Here is a 22,434-nt window from a genome sequence, read left to right on the forward strand (position 1 = left end):
ATCTCGGATACCAATACTTTTGTTATTATAACCGTTCAAATTATTGCTTTACATTCTATTATTAATACTGTGATCATTACTACGACTATTATTGTTATTCTTTTTCTTTTCATTATTATTATTTGATTGGGATTGTTATTAATCAATTAATTTGATTACGATTTTTGAGAAAGTTTTATTCGATCACTATAAAGACTAATGATGACACGTTAACATAAAATCTTATCATGAAAACCGTTTTTTCAATTGGAGAAATTAGAATTCATAATTACACCTTACAAATTTATAAATGTTATAAATTTTTCTAGGAAGGAAAAAATTAACAACGTACATGTTTTTTTCTTATATCATTATCAATAGCATAACTTCTTTTTAGAGCTATTGCGCACAAACATGGTCATATAATATTTTATATATATATATGTATATATATACGTATACATATACATATATATGTATATATATATATAAATACATATATACGTATATGTATATATTCATACAAATCCGAAGTTCTTTGCCTTAATAGCAATTAGTAGTTTATGTCTTAATACGTGGCGAGAGCTGTACAATGGAACGTATAGTCGAGAGATACATGTATTTGCAGTTGGTAGATGTGCATCATCTGCTGGCCGCAGTGTTACACTTGGCATTGGTTGGAAACCATCTTCGCTCGCCGGTAATGCTGGAGATCCTGTCCAAAAGTATACCTGTAAAACAATTGGTAAATATTGGAGTATTTTAAATCAATTGGAATGTAGAAAATCGCATAAAATTCTTACTAAATCCTGGCGTTCTGTGTGTGACATTTTTTCCACGGTAGACCACAACCATCGTTTAAACTTGGCTAATCTATCCACAGATTCTCCTGATTCGTCATTGAACGAGGTGTAAGATATAAGAACGGAAACGTTTATATCGCCGACTCCGTTCAAAAGGAGTCTGAGATCTTCAGACGTTAAACCGTCGAATGCTCCTTCCGGAAGAACATCAAACACTCCTTCTCTCATCGCATGTAATGCTTTCTCTTGTACTTTAATCATACGAACTTCAGCATATTTTCGAACGTAATCGTAAACGTTGCACGCTGTTACTTCTATGTCACGACCATTGGGTATTAATTCGATTGATCCCCCTCCTTCTTCGGGGCATAAGTCAATACTGAAATTGTAGAAAGATATAGGAGTTAGGAGAAATAGAAATATGACCTACAATTCACTTTTTACAAGGGTAGAAAACAGTTGATGTTGAATGGTACCTGAACGTAAGATCAAGAGCAGAGAATAAACTGTTGCTATCCTTGGTCTCGGAGTCGATAACGAGCTGCCTCAGGCTTTCGTAAATTACAGAGTCGAAGAACGCCAGATCATGGAAACGTATTGGTCTTCCCAATATATATTTGATCACGTGACGATTCAAAAATATGGGGCATAGTTCGTTTTGCAGAAGACACAAGCCAATGAGTCTGTAAGGTAAGAAATTTAAATACTGCAATACTGCGATAGTCGGAATTGTTTCTGTCGTTATTTAAAGGTCTTTCGTCATTACCTGCCCACATTTCTAAATGCGTTCAGTCGTTCGTAACTAGCTTTTCCCTGTCGCGGTGTATAAAAACCTCTCTTCCCCGGCGAATAAAACAAAGGTGCGTTATCTTCCGTGTCATCCGGAATGCTGTTCTCGATTTTCTTCTTATTTGCTCCCCATCGAGCTGCCAAACTGTACATATCCAAATCCAACAGTCCCTCGTTTGGTAAATGTTGATTTGCTGAATCGCTAATTAATTCGAACGCTTCTTCGACCTTTTGTCGTAGTGCATCCTCTGAAGCTAACAACATCAACACAAAGGCAGGGGATAGCTCCAGGAGCATACCAGTTATTTTTTGGGCCAGCATGGGTCTCAACGCGTAGACCTGTCAGAGGAAGACAAAGATTCTTTGAGAGATTTCTTTCTATTAAAATTCAGAAAAGTTTCAGTCAACAAAATTGACGAAATAAATTTAAAAATGTTATCAATTACTTTCGGATACAGTCTGTCCCCGAGTTGTTGTTGATGCATAGTCAAATGATCGTTAATTGGGTGACTGACGGGCAACGGATGGGAATTGGAGGATGAACTTCCAGGTCCAGTGCTACTACTTCCTTCGACTGATCCGGATGGATGAAAAGAACGAGCTTCGAAAGACAATCCTTTACGTGTACCACGACATTTTCCAGAAGATCGTGGGTTCTAGAATAAAAAGTCGATACCATGAGCGAGCAATGAAAAGAAACTGTCTTTTAGTTTCTTTGTGCCACAAGAAAAATGATCTTACCTGTCGTCTCAAGTCGCGGTCGCGGTCACGGTCACGATCGCGATCTCTACTTTTTAATTTTTGCAGAACATTGTACGGTGTGTATTTTGATCCTACTTGTGCTGCTTCGAGATTAGGCAGTTTTTCATTCGCGAGCAATGCCTACAGAAAGAACATGAAGGATTATACTCGTAGAATAGAATGAACAACAAATTTCTCGTTAACGTTACAAACCTCTGCGATTGCTGTATAAAAACCTCTTGTAACTCCTGAACCTTCTCCAGGTTCATCTATGAATGTTACTTTAACACGGTGAACAGTTAACGGAGGTGTATTAGAGGCACGCCTGTAATATAAATTATACTGTGTATTTAATTCCTTCATTGTTTGGACTAGAAGCTGGGTTCTATCTCGTTCCACCTTAAACAGAAGAGAAGCATAGTTACAATGTGTTCGACATGTAAATGATAATAATAATAATAGCATCGAACATATGATGATAATAATTCAATTACTTTGTATAAGGTAATATCCCTTTGTTGCGTACTGCGGAGTTTCTCCATGTCTCTACGAAATTTCGCTTCTTTCACTGAAAATCCTCCCAACTCTGACACAACAGAACCAACTTCCAATCCAACGTCCTCCATGAAGACGCGTCCGAACAGATCTAGTAACACTCTCCAACGTCCCAATAAAATGTTATGGGATATATTCGATCCGATGGATGAAACGGCTCTCGCGTTCTCCACTGGACTAGTTTCGACAGTTTCGTGAGCTGATATTTCTTGGCTCGAACCGGCTGGATCAACATCTTCTGTCACGCTTTGGGTTTCAACAGTGGATACAACCAATACTTCCGGCGCACCTGGTTTACTAGTATTCGTTTCCTTTAAAATCAATACCGTGTTGTCATTTTTTCAACGCAAAATACACAATTGTACAAAGATTCCGCGTCTTATTAAAAATTAAAGTGAAAACAATCAAATTCCATATTTACCGAAACAGTTCCAGCTCTAACAATAACGCTTCTATTTATTTTACATTGATCCTTAGCATTTTTAGCACTTCCCGCTGCTTCATCGTTTTGGTTATTAGTAGAAACTATAATTGGCGCTCGATCAATTTGTTCTGCGACTAGCGAATGATTATCGTTTGAGTGATTAAACGACTTTGCCTTTTCCTATAATATGCAAAGTAGATTTTTATATTTTACTGTTATTCGTTGTTTCGTGTTAATTACTTAAAATACATGTTGCACGATATATACTACACAGTTGTCGATAGAAACGTGTTTTCTTGTGTTTAGTGCAGATATCAACATAGTAAGATTTTGTTGAACACGAAATTATAAATTTGGTGTTCTCAATTCAAAAGAACTTATGCTACTTTTATGGAATATATTACCGTATATTTTGCGGAGGACGAAGAAGAGTCTCCTCCAACCGAAACAGAACTGCGTCTTGTATCTGTTGGTGCGAACGAGGCGGGTCCTTGAATGATTTGGCTAAGCGTGGGTGTAACGGTGTTCTGATTGTCAGTACCACGCGCTGATAAACCAAGCCTCGTAGGTAGGCCTGCTAAGAGGTACTGATTAGGATTCGAACTTGTTGCTGGTTGTCTTGGAATACCGAATAAATCTTCACGTCTCGAATGAGGCTGCAATAAATGCGGCTGATCTGCTAATGGCAATGCTTCACTCATAACAGTATCGAACGGGTCGAGAGGCGGACAACCCAAACACAAGGTAGAGTCCGATCTTTGTAAGAAAGGGTGCTTCCTCCCTTTCGGGGTGCTGTCCTTATTATTTCCTGATCCACAAATGGGTACTTGAAGCAAGTCTGGATAATCAACAGAGTCTGTTTCCATTGTTGTAGGTACGGGAGAATTATATTCTTCTCCTTCGTCGTTGTCATTTTCATCCTGTAACATACACGGTGACGATAGAACTTCTTCAGGTTCTGTTCCATCTGAAATATACATTTAAATCCGATCAGTTCTGACGCACGAACCTGATCGTTCCAACTCGAGTAATTTGAAGAGCCTTTCTGGGTGTCACCACGAGCCGACATCGGTTCCGAAAGTGAGCGCATATAATAGACTAATGCGTCGAAGACGTAGGCTACGTGTCTCAAAGACGAAACGTCCAACACTGGTAAGCTGTCTCTGTGTTCGCCATTGTGAGCACGCATTAAAGAGAGGCAATAGGAGAGAAATTCACGTCGTGCCAAGTGTATCTCGCTACCTAAAAGTATCCTAAATTAGGTAGGAAAATCACGAGAAAATCTCTACTCATATTTCTACTCGAACTAGTTCGTACTCTAAGACAGGAATATCACTATTAGATCTATGAGAAGAAAGTTCGCGCGTACCTTCGCGTTCCCTACTATTTCTGGAAGGTTCTCCAACGCCTGCAAAACCAACGGTGAGTCTTGTAGAAGCTTGTGGAGTGGAGATATTGGTGCTGGTAGCGATACCACTGCGTTGATTCCGACCTGTATTAGACTGTAAAGTCAAAGACAAAGCCGCGGTGTTCAGCAACCCTGTAAAATTCCCTCCAGAGAGTGATGGGGCATTGTTCAATGGGTGTTCCGGATGCGTAGGATCCGCGCTACATGTCAAAGATACACCGAATCTCAATTGTGCTTCCGTAGCATCCATGACCGTTAACAACCAGTCCCATGTTGGTTTCAAATGCGTTTCGAGATACGTCTGTTAACACAAGTAATAATTGAAATTCTACTCCCATTATTCGATTCAAGAGAAGAGGAACGCATCAGACCTGTAAGTTCAACGCGTCCTGGTAAGTAACTTCCATCAGTCGCGGCAAAAATGGTGCCAACGTTTTATAATCTTGCATCATAACTAGAAGATCGGCTATCTGTCGGATAACAAGGCCAAACGCGCGTGCCAAGCAACTGGTAGTGGTTCCCATTATAATGGGTTCTTGTGTAGCTGCAACCGTTGATGTTGTAGTAGTACGCCTCATAGACGCGGGGTCAAAAAAAACCAAATTACTGCCACCTGCTACCCGTAATCCTGCTGTACGCGTACTTGTTTCGCGATTACGTATCGCCCATTGCATAGAAATGGGCGCAAGATTATTACGGTGTAAATGACCAGATGAACCACTAAAATAAGGTATTAACGATAGAAAAAGGTTCGTTTTTAATAATAAAATGGTAAAATGTAAAACTTGTCTGTTGACTTCAGTACGAATTTTATAGACGAGCAAACTTGGATAAAGCGGCCCGTGAGTCGATTACCTTCGTCTCTCCAATTGTTCGTCGCCAATCTGAAAATCCTCGTTGTCTTGTTCGTCAGTCTCCCCCGCTTCGCTTTCATCATCCTCTTGCTGGCTTGATTCGCCAGACTCATCCTCTGGGAATAATAAAATCGATCCCATCCCACCATCAGAGCCAGCTGTGGCTCCGGTTTGCACGCTGCGTTGAGCGGACGCTGCATCCTGATTGCTATGATTATCGTCGGAGTCTGACTCTGTCTCTGCCTCCGCGAGAAGATCGAGTTCTGTATCCGATTCTCCATCTCCTACTTGTTCTTCACCCACGCCTCCCGTATTACTGTCCATATCACCTATTGGTTGTCCAGCAACAGTTCCCGATACTCCGGATTCTTCATGCTCGCTTATGTCACCGTCTACATCCATAGGACCTTCTATACGTAAATCAGTTATATAAAGAAGTTATCGATTATTTCATTGATTTTATATTATTATATCGACGAATTGTAGTGCTAATCAACGTGCTTGTCGTACCATCACCACCTTCAGCTTCGTCCATAGCAGAAACGTCTCTGGCGATAGTTATATTATTGTTCCCTTGTTGTGTTTGTAATGTTGGATCCAATGCTTGAGAACTAACTCCGCTCTGAGGTATCAATGGCTCTATAGAAAACAGCTCCTCGGAACCATTGATCACTTCTATCGCTGAATGGGTCAACGTGAACGGTGCCGTTGGTCGCGCCACGCCCAATCTCACAGGCGCTATCAAAGAGTCGGCTGTCTCACATAATTCTTCGACAGCTAATTTGATCAATGCTTTAAATACTTTCCGACATTTCATCAACGGTTGCGATGTTTGAGTGGTGCTGAAACGATCAAGTTAATACCAAATCAAGATACTTTCACATTATTATTATTATTCACGAGATTAATGGATTTCACACGTACTTCCTTCTCTTTTTTACCGGCGCCATCTCAATCGTAAAAATAACAAATATTCGAGCTACGGACCGAACGAACCGACGTGCAACATTGGTTGCCTCATCTTGGCGTCCTGGAACCGAGTCATTTTGCATTTCACGAATCAAAGTTGTTAAAAGGGTATCAAGCATCTGAAATAGTAATAAATATTTTATTCAGCATGTTCATGCAACACATACACAACTAAATGAGTCGAAAAAACATTTTTCGAACCTCTGCGCTGCATTTTACTAAAAGTGAATGGGTAAACTTGTCGAGCAATGCGGTGCCGCTTTGGCGACACAGTTGTCCTTGATCTCCAAATAATTGATCGTTTCCGTTTGTAGAGACGCCCGACATAATCATGCATTGGACTGCTGGCCAGTCGTTGAGTAATCTTTCTAAAGCCCTTCGACTAAAACGGGGTGGTTCTAAATCATGCTCTGGCATATCTGAATCTGCATCCACGCCTAAATCAATCAATAAATGAGCTCATAATCGGTAGTGGTCAATCGAAATTTGATTAGAATGATGACCAGTAAATAAATTACCATCTGAAGATGTCCCTTTGCGACTGACGGATGTCGATCGTTGCCGAGGCGCTGACCGACATTGCCTTTGCTCCATCATTTGTCTACCTACAGTCTGTACTAAGAATAATAAAATGCATTCTCCTCTAGAAAAACAAAAATATAATTTACTCAGTATTTTCTTTTCTATCAAATTTATAAATAGAAATGGGGAAGCCGATCGTTCTTTTACCGTGAATTTATCTTTGTCGCAAGATCAGTATTAACTACAAGGCGACATAATAATTGGTAACGGGCACTTTGATGTCCAGCGATCAGAGCACGGCATTTACATTTCTCCCAACAATCGCAATATGCCGTCGGAGATGTTATCTTCATTTTGCAATCGTGTCCTCGATGACAAACGCGAGCACATTCCGTGCAACAGCATAAGGAGCCGGTTAAACCACAAGTTCTACATTCATAAATATTCTAAAAAGAAAATGAAAGAATCTTTTGTTAAAAGCATGTTTATATTAGAATCAACAAGTTCACGCCCTAATTACTCAAATATAATGAATAATTCGCAACCTGGTCAATGTGTTGTGTTCCAGTCCAAGTAAAACTACAAGTGTCATTACAACATGTAACGAACAAAGGTGACAAATCCGGATTTGCATCAGGATGTAATATCATAGCAAGACACTCCTTTTGATCTTTGCCAACTCTTTGAATAGTGTCTAATAAGATAAGAGCCGCGTGATACGCACGCACCGACACAGCTAACATCAATGGTGTCTGACCTTGGGCATCCCTGTTAAGACAAACATTAAATTTAAATTATTTCATCAAAGCATACAAAGTTGATCAAATTTATGGTTCCCACGATAATTACTTCGCCATTAGTAATTCTTTCAGATGAGGTGTCAATACGATACTCTCGCACATGTATTTTAATATAAGCAACGCATTGTTCCTTCTTTCAACGGAGTCTATGATATAAGTATTATTGGATGTAGTTCCGACACCTACGAACAATAAAAATAGATTTATGTAACTGACAATGTAATAGTGTAGTTACAATCAGAGTAATTTTATTTTTATTAAAGATGTTAAAATTAAAAAGGCATTCAATACACTTTTACCTGATTTGTTCATCATAGATATACTGGCAGCGCCAATGCTAAGTAAACTATCTTCTTCTCCCGATGTGTTATCGAAAGCTTCGGGTGGCCAACTTAAGGTTGGTATTGGTTCCTCAATTGGTGCAGACGCGCCGTCGACTGTATTCGTTACTAGTTCACGTTCGATGCCTTCGAAATAGAAAAATATAACTTTGAATATGTTACAATTTATTCTGCTTTGTAATGTGAGGTAATGATTGCAATACCTTGATCGTTTTCTTTATTAGAGGTTGGTGAACACATACTGATACAAGCGTGTAGAATGTTGCGGTTTCCATCGCAACGTTCAGTTAGTATTGCCTGAATTTGTGCAGCATTGTTTTCTTTAAAGAGAAAGATAAGAGGTGTATTATGTACATACAGTGTTCACAGAACTGTCTAAAGGCAAAAACACTCACTATGATCTTGTTCCAGGTTACAGAACACTTGTTTCACGCTGTCGTAATCACACCTTAATATACGTGGCATAAGCAAAAGGTTATCAAATGCTAGTGCAACAACGGCAACTTTGTTTTTCATATTAGTCGAATTCGAACAATTTGGTATGGGAATGGTCGAAGCACCAATACAAATTACTGGAACTAAATCTAGACAGTGTGGATCACGGATAGCACCAGCACAATCTTTTACCAACGGATAGATTGTATTATTTCCATCTCTGAGAATCATAGAACATTCGATATTCTGTAATATGAAAATAAATTATAGTTTTCCTCACCTTTTATATTAAAAACAAAAGATATACAAATACTGTAACCTATGAATACATTAAAGAGAAAATTTAAAGCATGTACCTCTCCCGCGTTTGTAAGACTGATGTTTTGAGGCTGTAAACCCAAGAAACATGATATATCCGATGGAATATAGCAATCTTGAACATGTCTGCCAGTACTCAAATTATATATCACATAACTCAGCTTGTTTCCTTTTTTGACTATTGCGTGGATGCCTATAAGCGATCAATTAATATTATAGTTATCATCGTTATTGTTGTTGCTGTTATCAGAAAATATTATAAATTAACAAACACGATCTGTACATATTTCTGAAACTTTACCTTGTCCGTCTGTGGCGATGGTTAATATATTATCGGTAGAACCTTCAACTATATTTACTCTTCTAGGAGTTCGTTGGAAACAATCTGGAGCTCTTGGATTCATGGATGATTTGATTACCTAAGTACATTCAACTATTACTGGTAGTGTTCCAACATGTTTTCAGTACGTATATAAACTCAACTTACTTGTAGCTCGTCCTTTCTTAGCAATCTACAATCGGCTAACAATTTGATTGATTCTTCTGCTGTCAGATCTTTGAAGTCTGACGTACTGAAATCTTTCTCCTTAATCTCTTTCTCTTTTTCCTTTGAATCTTTTGAAAAGAATTTCACAGCAACATAGTAACCATCCACCTTTATAACTTTGCCTGTATACAAAATACATCGTGAAATAATATGTAAAGAAAATTAAAATACAGAGACTAAATTTCATATAATATACCAATAGGAACAGTCTTAACGTCCTCTACGAAAACAACATCCTTTAATTGCCATTCTTCTTCATCTTTTCGTTCGGATTCCCCTTCGCTTCTAGGCGCAACTCGCTTTTGCCTCTCTATAAAACCAAACCGATCAATTAGAATTATAATTAAACAACTCCGCCCAAAGCGGACCCTTACCAAAAACTTCTAATATTTTGTTGTAAAATATATAAAATAAAATGGGCACTTTAACAAAGCCTCCAAGAAACTACCAAGATAATAAAAGCGGACTGTAAGCAAATCAATAGAAATAAATGATGACAAATTCTTACTGTGACTTGTTGTAATGCTACCAGTATCACTACATGTGCTCGAAGCTGGTGAAGGTGGTGGAGGCATATCAAGACGGTCTGCGGTCTCTTTATGATTTGTCTTAGTAATAGTACCGGTTCCGTTGTTTCCACTTGTTTCTCGTTTGTCAGCAGTAGCATTAAGCAAATGAGTTCCAGCTGGTAGTACTTTGAATCTGCAATTTGAATCTAAATTCCAAGCAGCCACTAAAAGTTGTCCCACTTTTGGAATCCCGTTGGCTATTGTGAACCCTGGGAAACACATTGAGGAATCAGTATTTGCTCTATTATATTGCGGAAACGTTTTAACTTTCGGATACCTTAGCTGTTACTTACCTATCGCTCCTGGTTGATATATAGGACTATTTTTCATACAAACGTGTGTGCCATAGCTAATATCATTCGAAGATGCTGTCGATGATCTGTGTTTGCGCGACTTAGCCTTGTACTTTTCCCATAATTTTTTGCGCTGTGCGAATGGTAAAACTCCCCTGTACATGTAAATTTATAATGATTAAAAATCATTTTTCTCAAACCATATTCGTACTATATCATTGAAATTTCAACTAACCACCAGTATAATGTACCACTTTCCAATCTGGCAACAGTGTACAGAGCACAAGTGTGGAGAGATACTATCTTGTCCAACGTAAATTCAGTAAATCTTTGAGCTGGATGTTCAAGTCGAGAAGCAACGTGACCCACAAGTTCGTCGAGCCAAGTAGCTACTTTACCACTTTCGGTGCTAATTGAACAACGAATTGCAGTTGCTGATATATTTACTATTTTTTCTAATGTTATAGCAAGCCACGGAGCTTTCGGATGGTGTATGTTTGGATTCTAAAATCAACGTTTTTTAAATTATATTTATCTTTAGTTGTATAATAACAAAATTCAATTATATACTTGTTTAAATAATAAAGTACCTCTGGGTGTTTGTAAGGTTCTGATTCGGACCATTTCCACTGATATAAATGACCCCCAGCAGAAACAGCGACTAATTCACTGTAAAGTGAAGCAATCTGTACAAAACGAGGAGCAGGATTCGAACTGCGTTCATGCCACCATTCCAATTCTTCTGATATCCATAAAGGACTTTGAGATGCGAGTTCCTTCTTTTTATTATCTTTAATTGGAAAAAATACATAATTAGTGTTTACGCACATACGCACGCGTATGCGTGTGTCCGGCAACACCTGTATGTATCATATAAAAGCGCGGCACAAATTTAATCAAAAACTTTACCAGAATCTTTCTCCCATGATTCTTTAAGAGCTGTTTCCAACCAACGGCGTGGTCCGCAATACTGACGATCTCTCCATCTACTGAAACTATCGCGATCTCTGTCCCGTTCTGACGCACGATCACCTTCTCTTTCATTGCCTATTCTGCGTGAAGAACTTCCACGGCTAAAAGAGATAATCGCGTTTGAAAACAATTTGTTTTCCATCGGTCGGCCGAAGAGTAAAATGTAAAATAATTAATTACCTTCTCATTCCTGTATAGCCAAACACGTCTTCAGAAAACATAGAATCCGCGTCAATTATAACAGAATGTTCATTACTAAACCCACCATCCAACAAAGATATGAGATCTTCGGGTACATAGGTATCTGCTGCATCTTCTGCATCATCACCTTCTTCATCGTCCCGTGAGAGTAAATTATTTACTGCTAAGTTTACATCTAAATTTGTACGCTGTGCAACAGATATTTCATAATTAGACACCTTGAAATTAGGATCATAATATTATATATATATATATATATATCAATGAAACAAACCTGCAATTCTCTAATAATAAGGTTGCGACTTTTTCCTTGTAGTACCACTTGAGCCTGAGATATAAGATCCTCTGGCACAAATGGTGCAGGTACTGGTGCAATGGGACGTGAACTGTTGCTGCTACTCCCTCCTCCCATGATTACACCTGGAGGACCTATCCTACCTCCGCTACTGCTTCCACCACTGCTGCCACCTCGTGAACTACCACGCATAATTCTAGCACGTGTTCTAGACATACCTCTGCCCCCGCTTCCACTACTTCCACCTCCGCTTGGAGCTGAATTTGAATTCCCGACATGGCTTTTATTTGTACTGCAATAAAAGTAAATATACTGGAGGAAACCTTCCATTTTATATCCTGCTTTTTATGTACTATATATTTTGCTTGTTCTTACTTTCTGTTTGGTTCATTTTTACTTAGATCCAATCTATCTGACAATACTGTAAATGCAACCCTACAAACTTTAGAATCTTCTGTAAGAAGTGCAATATGTGTTGGTCCAACAACAATATGCTTAGCTGCAATCTTTAGACCATTAAATGCTGGTAATGTAGCAAATCCGTATCTGTTGATCCTCTCTCCCACTTCCTTTAACCTAGAAAATAATGTTTCTATAATTCCCCGACACATGTGTAAAAAAAAATTTTCTAAAGGTAGAATAAACTTTAACAGAAAACCATAGAAGATAATGCTTGTATACGTTCAATGAACGCAACATTTAAGTAATGTTATACGTTATAATAAATTACTTTATCAATTTTAGATTATGTAACAAAAAACATTCTATAGTCTAGCTTAATTAATCATTGAAAACTTTGGTAATTAATTGGGAAGATTAAATAAGCTTGATAATGAACATAATGATTATAAATAATGGTAATAGAAAATACAACCATCATGTTCCACTATCTAGTAAAATTCGTATTAATATTATTTATGGATGAAAAAAAAAGAATAAGCATTGTCAAGTATTAGGATGACAGTATTATGTATTTAAAAATAAATATTGGTAAATACAATATCCACGAATTACAATTACAATGACTATATTTTCTGTAAAATTTAATTGTATCAAAGAACTTTAAAACATTTAATAAAAAATATAATGTACGAAATATTCACTACGAACAATCTATGAATAATCACACAGAAATATTCGAGAATACTTCGAAAAGAAAGTTCGGAATGAAAATTTGTTTTCGTAACCTATGAACATAATAAAACGCCAATGAAACGAGAGGGAAATAGTTTTCTCTCTGGCAATGGAAACCCATTTACAGAAAGGTTCGTACGTATAAACCAATGCCGTAATGACAATGAATTGTCTGTACGACTGTATAAATTCGATATCGAATTATGTGCAGGATGCATGCACAGAAACGCAGGTTACGCTGTATTTAAAAAAAGAAAGAACCGTAAGAATTTAACAATAAATGATTTCCCTATGTTCGAAGAATAGAATGGAGTACGGAAAATGATTAAACAGCGTTCGTTCGGAACGAAGATCGAGCGAGGCATCGAGTCGTGCTTGGGTCAATTAAAGTGAAAAAAGTAAACTTGCGAGAAAGAATACGAATTTACCTAATATTTAAAGAAGAAACGATAGAAACGATAACAGCTTCTAGGAGCAGTAAAAAGAAGTGCCATTGGCATACCGAAATGATAGATTAATGAAAAACCAATAACGAACATGTTCTCTTTTACCTATCATGCAGTTGGTCGTCTGTTCCGGGTAACGGATGCACGGCGAAATGTATCGATGTCATTTTGCCGGCAGTTCAACGTGTTCAAAAGAGCAGGATATCGTTTTAATAATTCTGTACACACAATTTCACCACACCGTCGAAATGATATTCAGCCATGTTTTCTGAAGAAACAATCAGTTACGTGTTCCCGAAACCCAACGGATCGGACTATCGTTCGGGTATTCGTAAATACACAAAAAGTTCTCAATTAAAAGGACTTCACGATATGTATCGTATACTACCGATCATTAAGAATTGTCCACGTGAATAAAATATTCGCGTAGAATATGTTATGTACTGACTTTGTCGTGCAACAGCAACAGCTACGACGAGCTACGGCTCTAATCCAGATGTTCTTCGTTCGTACGTCGCGTAGAGGCGTTACGGGTCGCGAACAAGTATCATGGCGGCTTTAAGCCTGTGGTGTGGTCGACAGAAACTCGCAGAAACTCATAGAAACTCGTGTCATACGGTATGTACGTACGCACGTACATACCACCGTATTACCCTTCATATACGAACAATGTTTTGGTTACTTTTTCATACAACTTCGACACGAAATATATATAGCTTTTCATGGAATTCATCGAATAGGACATTTTTTATTTAACCTAATAACATAAACACCTTATCAAATGGAGTAACCTATTTTGAAAATTGGACGAAATGACTTGAACTTTTTTCAGATGATTAGGTTACTAAACAACGATTAAAAAAAACTTTACAAAATTTGCAATTGATTAATATATAAAGACAAAGTAGAAGTCAATCTTATATCTAACTTTATTCCAATAAAGTTATTACGTTTGAAAAGGTCTCAACATACTTTCCAGTACAACTGTATGTGCATGCATACACATATAAACATATATACATCCCATATTTGTATTTTGTTAATTTTAGAAATGATTAAATAAAATTACCTAACGATACCTTGCGATCAGTTTGTAATTTTTATTGTTAGATTATTCTAGAGATCACTTTTTTCTCTTACAATGAACACATAAAAAGGAAGGAATAGTTTACATGTATTTTGAGTTTTATATTAAGATTCTTTATTGTGGCTCAGAAGCGAATAATTTTGTTGTATATATTACAGTTTTTTAAAATAATTGATAGTTTTATCAAGTATACCTATAGGTACTGTACAGTTTAATGTTATAACATGAACTTGCATGTATGTACACTTAAGCATAATACATTCTGTCATTTGACTTCTAATGTTTAATGCAAGACATTGTTTAATCATAAGATTTTTGCAAATATTTCGTTTCATTGCGGATTTAACATAAAAAGTTAATGGCGAAAGTAATATTTTACATTTGATGTAAACTATTACTTATCCTGTTTCTTAACATTTTTTAGTAACATAATTTCTGTATATACAGGAAGAAGCATCACACTGAAATTTTCAGTTTTTACATGCATTTGACCACACAATGTATTAAAATAACATGTATTATAATATTAAAATCACATGTACATTTTTCAGCATAGCTACGAATCAAAGTACTATTTAAATACATTGAACAAGTGGTCAATTATTTTTTCTTCTCAATACATTTTATGGTACATTTTAAGTTACTTTTGTTTCCTATTTATATGTACCGATCAAACCAACTTATGGTCTTTATAAAATTGATATAACTAAATTTTCTAATAAAATTATATAAAATAACATATATCGGCGACGTATTAATGAGCACGTTATTCTATCCAGCAATCCTAGATAGAATTAGTATAATTCAATTTAAACGAGTAAAGAAACATGTGACAATTTTCACTTATTTTCTCGTCACCTGTATTCGTGTTCATGTTAATTGTTTAAAGTTTCAACTAGATCCACACATAAGTTGTACACTATACCAATTGCTCTGAACTAGTAGCACTAAGATCAAGTAAACGCCATGCAGCTTTTGGATTAAGTTCTGTAGGATCGCGACATAGTACCCAAACATAGTTGACGCGCATTACTTTCTCAGGATCACCTTCTACAACTTTGTTCTTGGCATCTCTCACACACATAATTTGTTGACACTGGAAGGTAATAATTAAAACTGGTCCCTGCTCCATTACTTTACCCATTAGTAAATCTATGTTATTTATATCTGAAATTAAGAAGATTTGACTTGTAATAAGATATAATAACCTTGCGAAAAAAATAACAAGTAACAGTGTCTTTTAGACAAGGAAATATACCTAGGATTTTGCTGTCTAAATGATATTTCAATTTTTCTGCTTGCTTCAGAGGTTGAGCTATTAAATTGTATGGAGCTTCGTGACACCAATCTTTTAAAATTTCAAGATTCCCCTGTATCATAGCTTCGAGAATATTTGGTATAATATCTGTTTCACAATATCTTAAAAATTGTACTCTGTCAAAATTGGGGTCTAATTTACAAATTTCTGTCAATGTTTCTGAAAGTTCTGTTTTTTGAAACAGTCCACCCATTATATCTGTAACTTTATCCGTTAATAGTCTGGAAGCACGAATTACAGGATTATCTGATTCTTCATATTTCAGCTTCCAATCCAGTACTTTATGCACATATGGATTTGTATCCTTCAAAAAATATAATTACCTGATAAGAGTACTAATTGTTAATTAATATTTAATACACTAAAATACGTACCTTAAAGTTTTGCCACGATTGGTAAAATTTTGAATCTTTATGTAATTCAACTCCTAGAGCTTCTGCGTTTGGTGAAACGCATTTATCATCTTCAACGCGTATAATATCTTTCCGTTTTCTTAACTTTTTAGGTGGAACATAAACTCTTCCTACAATTATCATTAAAATAAGAAAAGTTACATTTTCATGCATTTACATATCCAATTGTTAAGATTAAATACATTTATTCAATACCACGCATTCCTTGATGATCTAATTCTTCTCTTACAGCTTCGGCCGTTTGCGATATCGTTTGGAACGCGCTTGTTTTTCCTAAAGCTTGGCTCTTTTCACTAATAGTTTCTGCTGCTCCTTTAGCAGACTTTGATATTTCTTCGCCCAACTGTCCAGCTTTCTTACCTATGTCAGTTTTACTCGCTTCTTCAAGGACTTCTTGTACCTACGTGGCACAAGAAGAATTTATGCAATGTTCAAACAATTCCTACTGATGCAGAAAAGAGCAACAGGGTCCATACCTTATCCTTTAAAGAACCTAGTTTTTCTTTTAAAGCCTCTGAACCTTTACTGGCTTCTGATTCAACAGCTTGAAATTTTTGCCTTGCTGATCGTAATGCTTCAGATTGTTCAAGCTTTTCTGCTTCTTCTCTAAATTTTTTTAAGGACTCCTTCATTTCCTTATTCTTTTGCATCTCCTGTTTGATATTCTCAAGAAATTGAGAGAAGAAGCTTGGTCTCCGTGCAGGGTTTGAATAAAATCGAACCTAGAGAAATAACCATTAACTGCAAGTAACTATTTATTTTACATTACTCAAAGTAAGACTCACTGATAAATCTCGAGCATTTGTGGTTTGACATAACTGTGACTGCAGCAATGTATTATAACTACGTATGACCAAATTATCCTTGGAGCCATTTCCAAACTTCTTCTTAGATTGTGCCGAACGTGTGGCACCAATCAAGCTGGCCCTACACATTGCAAGATTCTGAAACTAGAACAAAAACTATTGTTCAAACGTGCACTTTGACTAAATTGAAATACATTGAAACAGTGTTATACAATTTTCACGATTCTGTTACATGAACGAAATAAGAGTAGCTCCTCATATAATTGACTACAATTGCTTTTCAACAATACATATTCATGATAAAGTATTAATTTCTACATAAAGTATGAGTAATATACACACGATTGCTAATATTACACAGTAATACAGTCTCTTAATTTGAGACTACTTAATTGATTAAAATAATAAAAAAAGCAATAAAAAATATTTCGTTTATTACGAAATCTTTGAATTACATGATGTAATGACATGAGAACTGTGTGCATTATGTTGTACCGAAGAACATAACCTCATGCAACACATGAGAAAACGACCGGTTTCAAAAAAAGAAAATACTGAATTTATGTTTAATAGGAAAGGCAATGAATGAGAACATGTAACTTTTATTTTTACAAGACTAACAAGTAAATGTTCAGTTAGTAATTGATATCATTTACCATTTTACGACTGATTTATCTGTGACGGCATTAAAAATCTTCATAAACCATATCCTACTACTTTAGGAAGGACATCTGTCGACAAAAATCGTAACATGCTAACACACAACCAATAAAGTTATTTTTATTTTTCGTGAATATAGTTTACTTTATACATATATACAGTTCAGAATGTTGGCAAAGAAGATACCATAATTACAACTCCACAAAATTTTACTTTTCAAATACACGATTAAATATACATGTTATGACTTCAATCCTGGTACTCTGTATAGAAATTCTCCATCATCATCATAATAGCAATCCTTTATTCTGTACGTCATGCCTTGCTTCCATAACTTTGTAGGAATTTTTATAGGTTTCATGTATTCGAATTTTGTATCTATATCTGTTTTCCATTCCTTTATATAAGTATCCACACTGTTACTGCGATCTGTATTTACCATATCTGCTGCTACTTCAGTCTGAATTTCAGATTCTTTGACCAGTGACACATTGTTTGATGGAACCATATTTTCTTTATTTACTTTTACTTGTTCTACAAAGTTGCCAGATTTATTAGACTTTGCATCTGTATTTACCATATCTGCTGCTACCTCAGACTGAATTTCAGATTCTTTAACCAGTGACACATTGTTTGATGGAACCATATTTTCTTTATTTACTTTTACTTGTTCTACAAAGTTGCTAGATTCATCAGACTTTCCATCTTCTAAATTAGTTGATTCTATATACTTTCTATATGTTTGCAATAATGTGATACCTTCTTCTGGGGACGTTTTATACAATTCTTTCAACTTTTCTTTTAAAAATTCGTTGAAAGTTAATGCCTTCCCAACTGCAACAGACTTTCTTTTCTTGGCCTTTGTAAAGTCAGAGTTGTTTACCTGTGTAATGAATTTTTCTGCATCATTCTTCTCTATAGGAAACAATGTTTGTTCACTTTTATTTGTTTCACTTTTTATAGAAATCAATTTCTGATTGTGAAGAGACTGTTTTTCATTTGTATGTTTGATGATGTTTGAAAACATTGAACTCCTTGGCTTTGGTAATTCCATTTTTAGCGACCCAAACATTTCAATTAATACCTCCCTGTCAGGTATAGCAATTTTTCTGTCTCTGAATTTCATTAAATGTTCATGTAAAGTAGGATTTACTACTAGTTTACCATTCTTAAAATCCTTCCAATTCTTGACAACTCCAATGTCATATTTAATAATGCTATCTACTGTTTTGGGCATCCATTTGGCCTTTAAAATATTTTTAATTGTTTCAGGTAAAGCTGGGAAACTCATACTCAATTTTTCTGGTGTCCATTCCATTGGGTCACTTTCGTGCAATTTTCGCATTTTATCCTGTTCCATGAATGTGAGGAATTTTGGAGTCACTTCTTTAAAATATTTGCTTTTGACAATTTGTTGCTTTAATTTCTCTCTAAACATTTGCATTTCTCTAGCAACATATAAATAATTGTTATTAAAAATTTTTGGAAAATGAAACAATTTAAAATGTTAATATGAAATACATTATATTTATTATGATTCATAAATAGATACCTTTCGTGCATTTTATGAGACGTTCCAACATTCATAAAGTCAGATGTGTACGCATCTAAATCTTCAACATCAATTTCTTCTTCATCATCAATTTCTTCTTCATCATCTGATAATTGTGACATTTTCTCTAATTTGGGTTGTCTTTGAATGCCAGCACGAGGACGACTTACAGGACGACTTATAGTACGACTTACAGTACGAGGTTTGGAACCATATAACCTTATTAACTGAAAAGCTAATATCTTAATGTTGTTCATTTTGAGCCTACTTTCTTTTCTCTCCTGTTTTTTACTTCCTACTACACACAGATTATTATATGTACGCACATATAACAATTCCAAACAATATTATAAAACATAAGCACTGTTATACTTATGTATGCACTTATGGTGATCAAGGAAACATAAATGCAGTGGCAATAAAAATGTGTGATTATTTATAATATGTTCTTATAAATAATTATTATATTTCAAAAACTATATATTATGACATTTTTTACTATTACTAATAACATGTGCAGTTCAATAATATTCGTAGCACCATCTGATACTTCGTCTGTGTTTCTACTTTTTAGATATCCATAGTATTAACCATGTATAGTTAGTGAGATAGTAGCGAGAACGAATGTATGTACACAGACTATATTGTCGGGTCAATTTCCCACTATCCCCATATACGTATGTATAGTAGCAGATGTTGATAATGTAGATTTTAATATTATCGTATATGCTAGTTTTCCATTTTATCGATAATTTTCATATTGATTAGTTAATAAAGTATATTAATAAATTTTTCGTTGCTGATTAAACTTTTTCTTTGAACTTGTCGTCATTATAAAATAGTTTAGAATAAATCTTCAACGTTTCAGTATAAATATTTAAAAAGAACTAATTTATCGGTTAATATGATAGTTTCAGTTCTCAATATTAAAGTACAAAAATATTAATAGTATGAATGTAAATATCAGAATTAATTAATTTATTTTACATTGTCCACAATATCGACCCAGAGGATTTCTAAGAGGGTAGCTAAACTTTAGAGTAATGAGTAGTTTTTCTGACTGTTACTATTTTAGAATTCTTCTTTTATTATATTTATGTGATATTTATAAAGGTTGTATAAATGCATTTTATTGGAACGTATAAATGTTGCCATACCCATGTATGAATGAATATACATATAACATCGATATAATATTTATAATACAATTTAAATTTTACGATTAATTTATTTTATAATAATATGTACATGACTATATGTGTGTGTATCTACTTTAATGTTCTTATACGTACATCATCTGGATGAAGTTTTTATAGAACCATTAAAAATGTATTATGTTTAAATTGTATTATTAAGCTATGAAATGTTAAGCAATATATCTATGTTATGGATTATGAGTTTATAATTGTATATAAAAATATGTATTGTTGTTGTTGATATACAAAGTTTTAACGATATCTGGTTTTACTACTCCAAAACACAAGGACCTTTGAATGATTGACCTTTAAAATGATCTAGATTTTCTCCAGCATAAGATAACAGAGGAGATACTTCTACATTGTTTGTTACGCTTATTGCTCCTGCATTTAGCAACCACTTTTTATGAAGTTCGAGTACATCGTTACGTGCAGTACTCGGACAATCCTCACCACTCGAATCAGCATTTTTAAGAGGACTGAAGTCTTCCTGACGATTACCCTCCCAAACTGCTAAACGTTCTGCAAATTTGAACACGTCGAATACAAATTTTTCTATTTTAATACCATTTGGAGCTGTAGGAGTTTGTTTCTGTCCATTCGTATCTACATATGGAATCTTCTTTTTGGCAATATGCAGTTGCATCTTCTTTTCATGGTTATTGGCAATTGCAGACAAAAAGTCTACAGTAAAGTAGTGGTTACATATGTTTGCAGCACTATATACTAATGATCCATTGTCATAACGTAATTCAGTTGTTTCTTTTGAAATTTCACTGTATTCAACAACCTGATAACTATCGTCCACCTACAGCAACGATAATAATATAAACAATGTTTTGATTCATAGTACCTAAATAAATAATTGTGAAAATTATCAACATACTTTGCACACAACTCCTACCGCTTCGCTTGGTGATGATTTTTCTATCACCTTGACTCCACAATCCGTATATGATGATAAGCAATATCCTAAGAAGATAGGATCGGCTACCTTTATCAGGATGTTATCTACTGAATGAACATGGACACTACGTATTCCCCGTTGTAACATATCATATAATATTCCTTGAACTTTTAGTGCTTGATATAATCCTCCATTACCATCTGGTGCTTTTGAGATTCTATGTTTTTCATTTAAAATGATTTTTCCATCAAAGGTGAAACATGGCATCATGCCCTGCTTGAAGGCCTTTACATTATTCTCCTTTAAGTTGAAATAACTATTCTTGCGTAGAAACTCAAGGGTAGTGTCATGAGTGGCTTCACTGGTTAATATGTACCTGACAAAGGGAACAATTGTTAGTTCACCTACAATTTATTAACGTTGCATTAATACATATATTTTTTTATACATACCAAGTAATCTCTCCTCGTTGTCCACACTCTGCCTCTGCTATATTTTCCAAACGAATGATTCTTTCTGCTTGCAATTGAAAGAGAGTTTTACCAGAAGGTAATCCAACATCGTACATGCCTTTAGGATAAGAAACTCCTAATCGAGTGCCTTGACCCCCTGCCATCAACACCACTGCTACTTTGCCATTTGCAATTTCTTGTAGCCCCAATTTCTCATACATTTTCAATTGTACTCCATCTGTTTCCTTAACAGAGCCAATTCTTTCCTTAGGAATAGGAGATACTTTGTCATCCAACGAACCTTTTTGCATAATAGAGGAATCATGCATAGCTTTCTCATAACGCAGAGTGACTTCCTCAACAACGACTTCCATTATGTCCTGGGTAAGTTCGTCTCTTTCCTCCTCTGACAATTGGTCCCAAAATTGTAACAGATGTTCTTGGCCAAAAACGGCAAGATTTCGCCGTAAAACTTCCATGATCGCGTTTCTTTCTCAATTTGACAGTATTGTAACCACGTTCCCGGTAATGTGTCAACTTATCGTAACAGCGCTATCAAGAACGTTATCAGCGAGCTTTGCGATACGTGTTCGCGTTACAGTTTTATAACGGTACATCGGAGAGAGTGTGCTTAAGACGCGTGGAGCA

General features: G+C 35.6%; 4 protein-coding genes across 6 annotated transcripts; all 4 read right to left on the minus strand.

Moving 5' to 3' along the window:
• Positions 1–193: 193 nt before the first annotated feature.
• On the minus strand, positions 194–13,926 carry Hyd (E3 ubiquitin-protein ligase hyd). Of its 2 annotated transcripts, none has more exons than XM_078190448.1 (37): positions 13,501–13,926; positions 12,191–12,391; positions 11,795–12,107; positions 11,500–11,708; positions 11,257–11,420; positions 10,938–11,137; positions 10,583–10,851; positions 10,348–10,502; positions 9,994–10,263; positions 9,682–9,795; positions 9,426–9,607; positions 9,240–9,357; positions 8,977–9,131; positions 8,581–8,866; positions 8,389–8,505; positions 8,138–8,311; positions 7,894–8,026; positions 7,590–7,812; positions 7,252–7,490; positions 7,041–7,165; positions 6,724–6,959; positions 6,478–6,641; positions 6,064–6,395; positions 5,555–5,963; positions 5,071–5,419; positions 4,661–5,000; positions 4,301–4,533; positions 3,696–4,211; positions 3,289–3,471; positions 2,807–3,178; positions 2,526–2,711; positions 2,313–2,453; positions 2,018–2,227; positions 1,549–1,910; positions 1,259–1,465; positions 783–1,161; positions 194–710 (listed from the first exon to the last, which is right to left on the minus strand). In XM_078190448.1, exons 1-37 carry the CDS (start codon positions 13,560–13,562, stop codon positions 498–500), a joined length of 8,541 nt encoding a protein of 2,846 aa, XP_078046574.1. In that variant the 5' UTR covers positions 13,563–13,926; the 3' UTR covers positions 194–497. The 2 variants fall into 2 exon arrangements, with proteins under 2 accessions (XP_078046574.1, XP_078046575.1); XM_078190449.1 differs by having other exon boundaries at positions 8,144–8,311; positions 13,501–13,925.
• Positions 13,927–14,540: 614 nt separating this feature from the next.
• LOC144474998 (mitochondrial import inner membrane translocase subunit TIM44) lies at positions 14,541–17,762 on the minus strand. 2 transcript variants are annotated; one of them, XM_078190466.1, is made up of 7 exons: positions 17,676–17,762; positions 16,999–17,163; positions 16,690–16,935; positions 16,412–16,613; positions 16,175–16,323; positions 15,741–16,104; positions 14,541–15,649 (listed from the first exon to the last, which is right to left on the minus strand). In XM_078190466.1, the coding sequence occupies exons 1-7, from the start codon at positions 17,676–17,678 to the stop codon at positions 15,402–15,404; spliced, it is 1,377 nt and encodes a 458-aa protein (XP_078046592.1). In that variant the 5' UTR covers positions 17,679–17,762; the 3' UTR covers positions 14,541–15,401. The 2 variants fall into 2 exon arrangements, with proteins under 2 accessions (XP_078046592.1, XP_078046590.1); XM_078190464.1 differs by having other exon boundaries at positions 14,547–15,649; positions 16,409–16,613; positions 17,676–17,761.
• Positions 17,763–17,785: 23 nt separating this feature from the next.
• Positions 17,786–19,819, minus strand: LOC144474994 (uncharacterized). Its single transcript, XM_078190461.1, has 2 exons — positions 19,232–19,819; positions 17,786–19,127 (listed from the first exon to the last, which is right to left on the minus strand). The coding sequence occupies exons 1-2, from the start codon at positions 19,486–19,488 to the stop codon at positions 17,921–17,923; spliced, it is 1,464 nt and encodes a 487-aa protein (XP_078046587.1). The 5' UTR covers positions 19,489–19,819; the 3' UTR covers positions 17,786–17,920.
• A 487-nt stretch (positions 19,820–20,306) lies between these two features.
• Mmy (UDP-N-acetylglucosamine pyrophosphorylase mmy) lies at positions 20,307–22,415 on the minus strand. Its single transcript, XM_078190463.1, has 3 exons — positions 21,787–22,415; positions 21,314–21,710; positions 20,307–21,235 (listed from the first exon to the last, which is right to left on the minus strand). Exons 1-3 carry the CDS (start codon positions 22,263–22,265, stop codon positions 20,699–20,701), a joined length of 1,413 nt encoding a protein of 470 aa, XP_078046589.1. The 5' UTR covers positions 22,266–22,415; the 3' UTR covers positions 20,307–20,698.
• Between the last annotated feature and the right edge of the window lie 19 nt (positions 22,416–22,434).

The sequence above is a fragment of the Augochlora pura genome, chromosome 9 (genome assembly GCF_028453695.1).
Source record: "Augochlora pura isolate Apur16 chromosome 9, APUR_v2.2.1, whole genome shotgun sequence".
Taxonomy (NCBI): Eukaryota; Metazoa; Arthropoda; class Insecta; order Hymenoptera; family Halictidae; genus Augochlora; species Augochlora pura.

Bases quoted from the DNA above. Each gene is read 5' to 3' on its own strand.
- Mmy (XM_078190463.1), bottom strand. From the start codon at position 22,265: ATGGAAGTTTTACGGCGAAATCTTGCCGTTTTTGGCCAAGAACATCTG. The intron at 21,711-21,786 runs GTATGTATAAAA...TCCCTTTGTCAG, and splicing joins CAACGAGGAGAGATTACTTG to GTACATATTAACCAGTGAAG. The intron at 21,236-21,313 runs GTATGTTGATAA...TCGTTGCTGTAG, and splicing joins CGGTAGGAGTTGTGTGCAAA to GTGGACGATAGTTATCAGGT.
- LOC144474998 (XM_078190464.1), bottom strand. The intron at 16,105-16,174 runs GTACGTATTTTA...TATTTTTTGAAG, and splicing joins AATCGTGGCAAAACTTTAAG to GATACAAATCCATATGTGCA. The intron at 15,650-15,740 runs GTATATTTCCTT...TCTTAATTTCAG, and splicing joins TTTAGACAGCAAAATCCTAG to ATATAAATAACATAGATTTA.
- LOC144474994 (XM_078190461.1), bottom strand. From the start codon at position 19,488: ATGAACAACATTAAGATATTAGCTTTTCAGTTAATAAGGTTATATGGT. The intron at 19,128-19,231 runs GTATCTATTTAT...ATATGTTGCTAG, and splicing joins TCTCATAAAATGCACGAAAG to AGAAATGCAAATGTTTAGAG.
- Hyd (XM_078190448.1), bottom strand. From the start codon at position 13,562: ATGACATCGATACATTTCGCCGTGCATCCGTTACCCGGAACAGACGAC. The intron at 10,503-10,582 runs GTTAGTTGAAAT...TTACATGTACAG, and splicing joins AGTGGTACATTATACTGGTG to GGGAGTTTTACCATTCGCAC. The intron at 8,027-8,137 runs GTGTATTGAATG...TATTGTTCGTAG, and splicing joins GATGAACAAATCAGGTAAAA to GTGTCGGAACTACATCCAAT.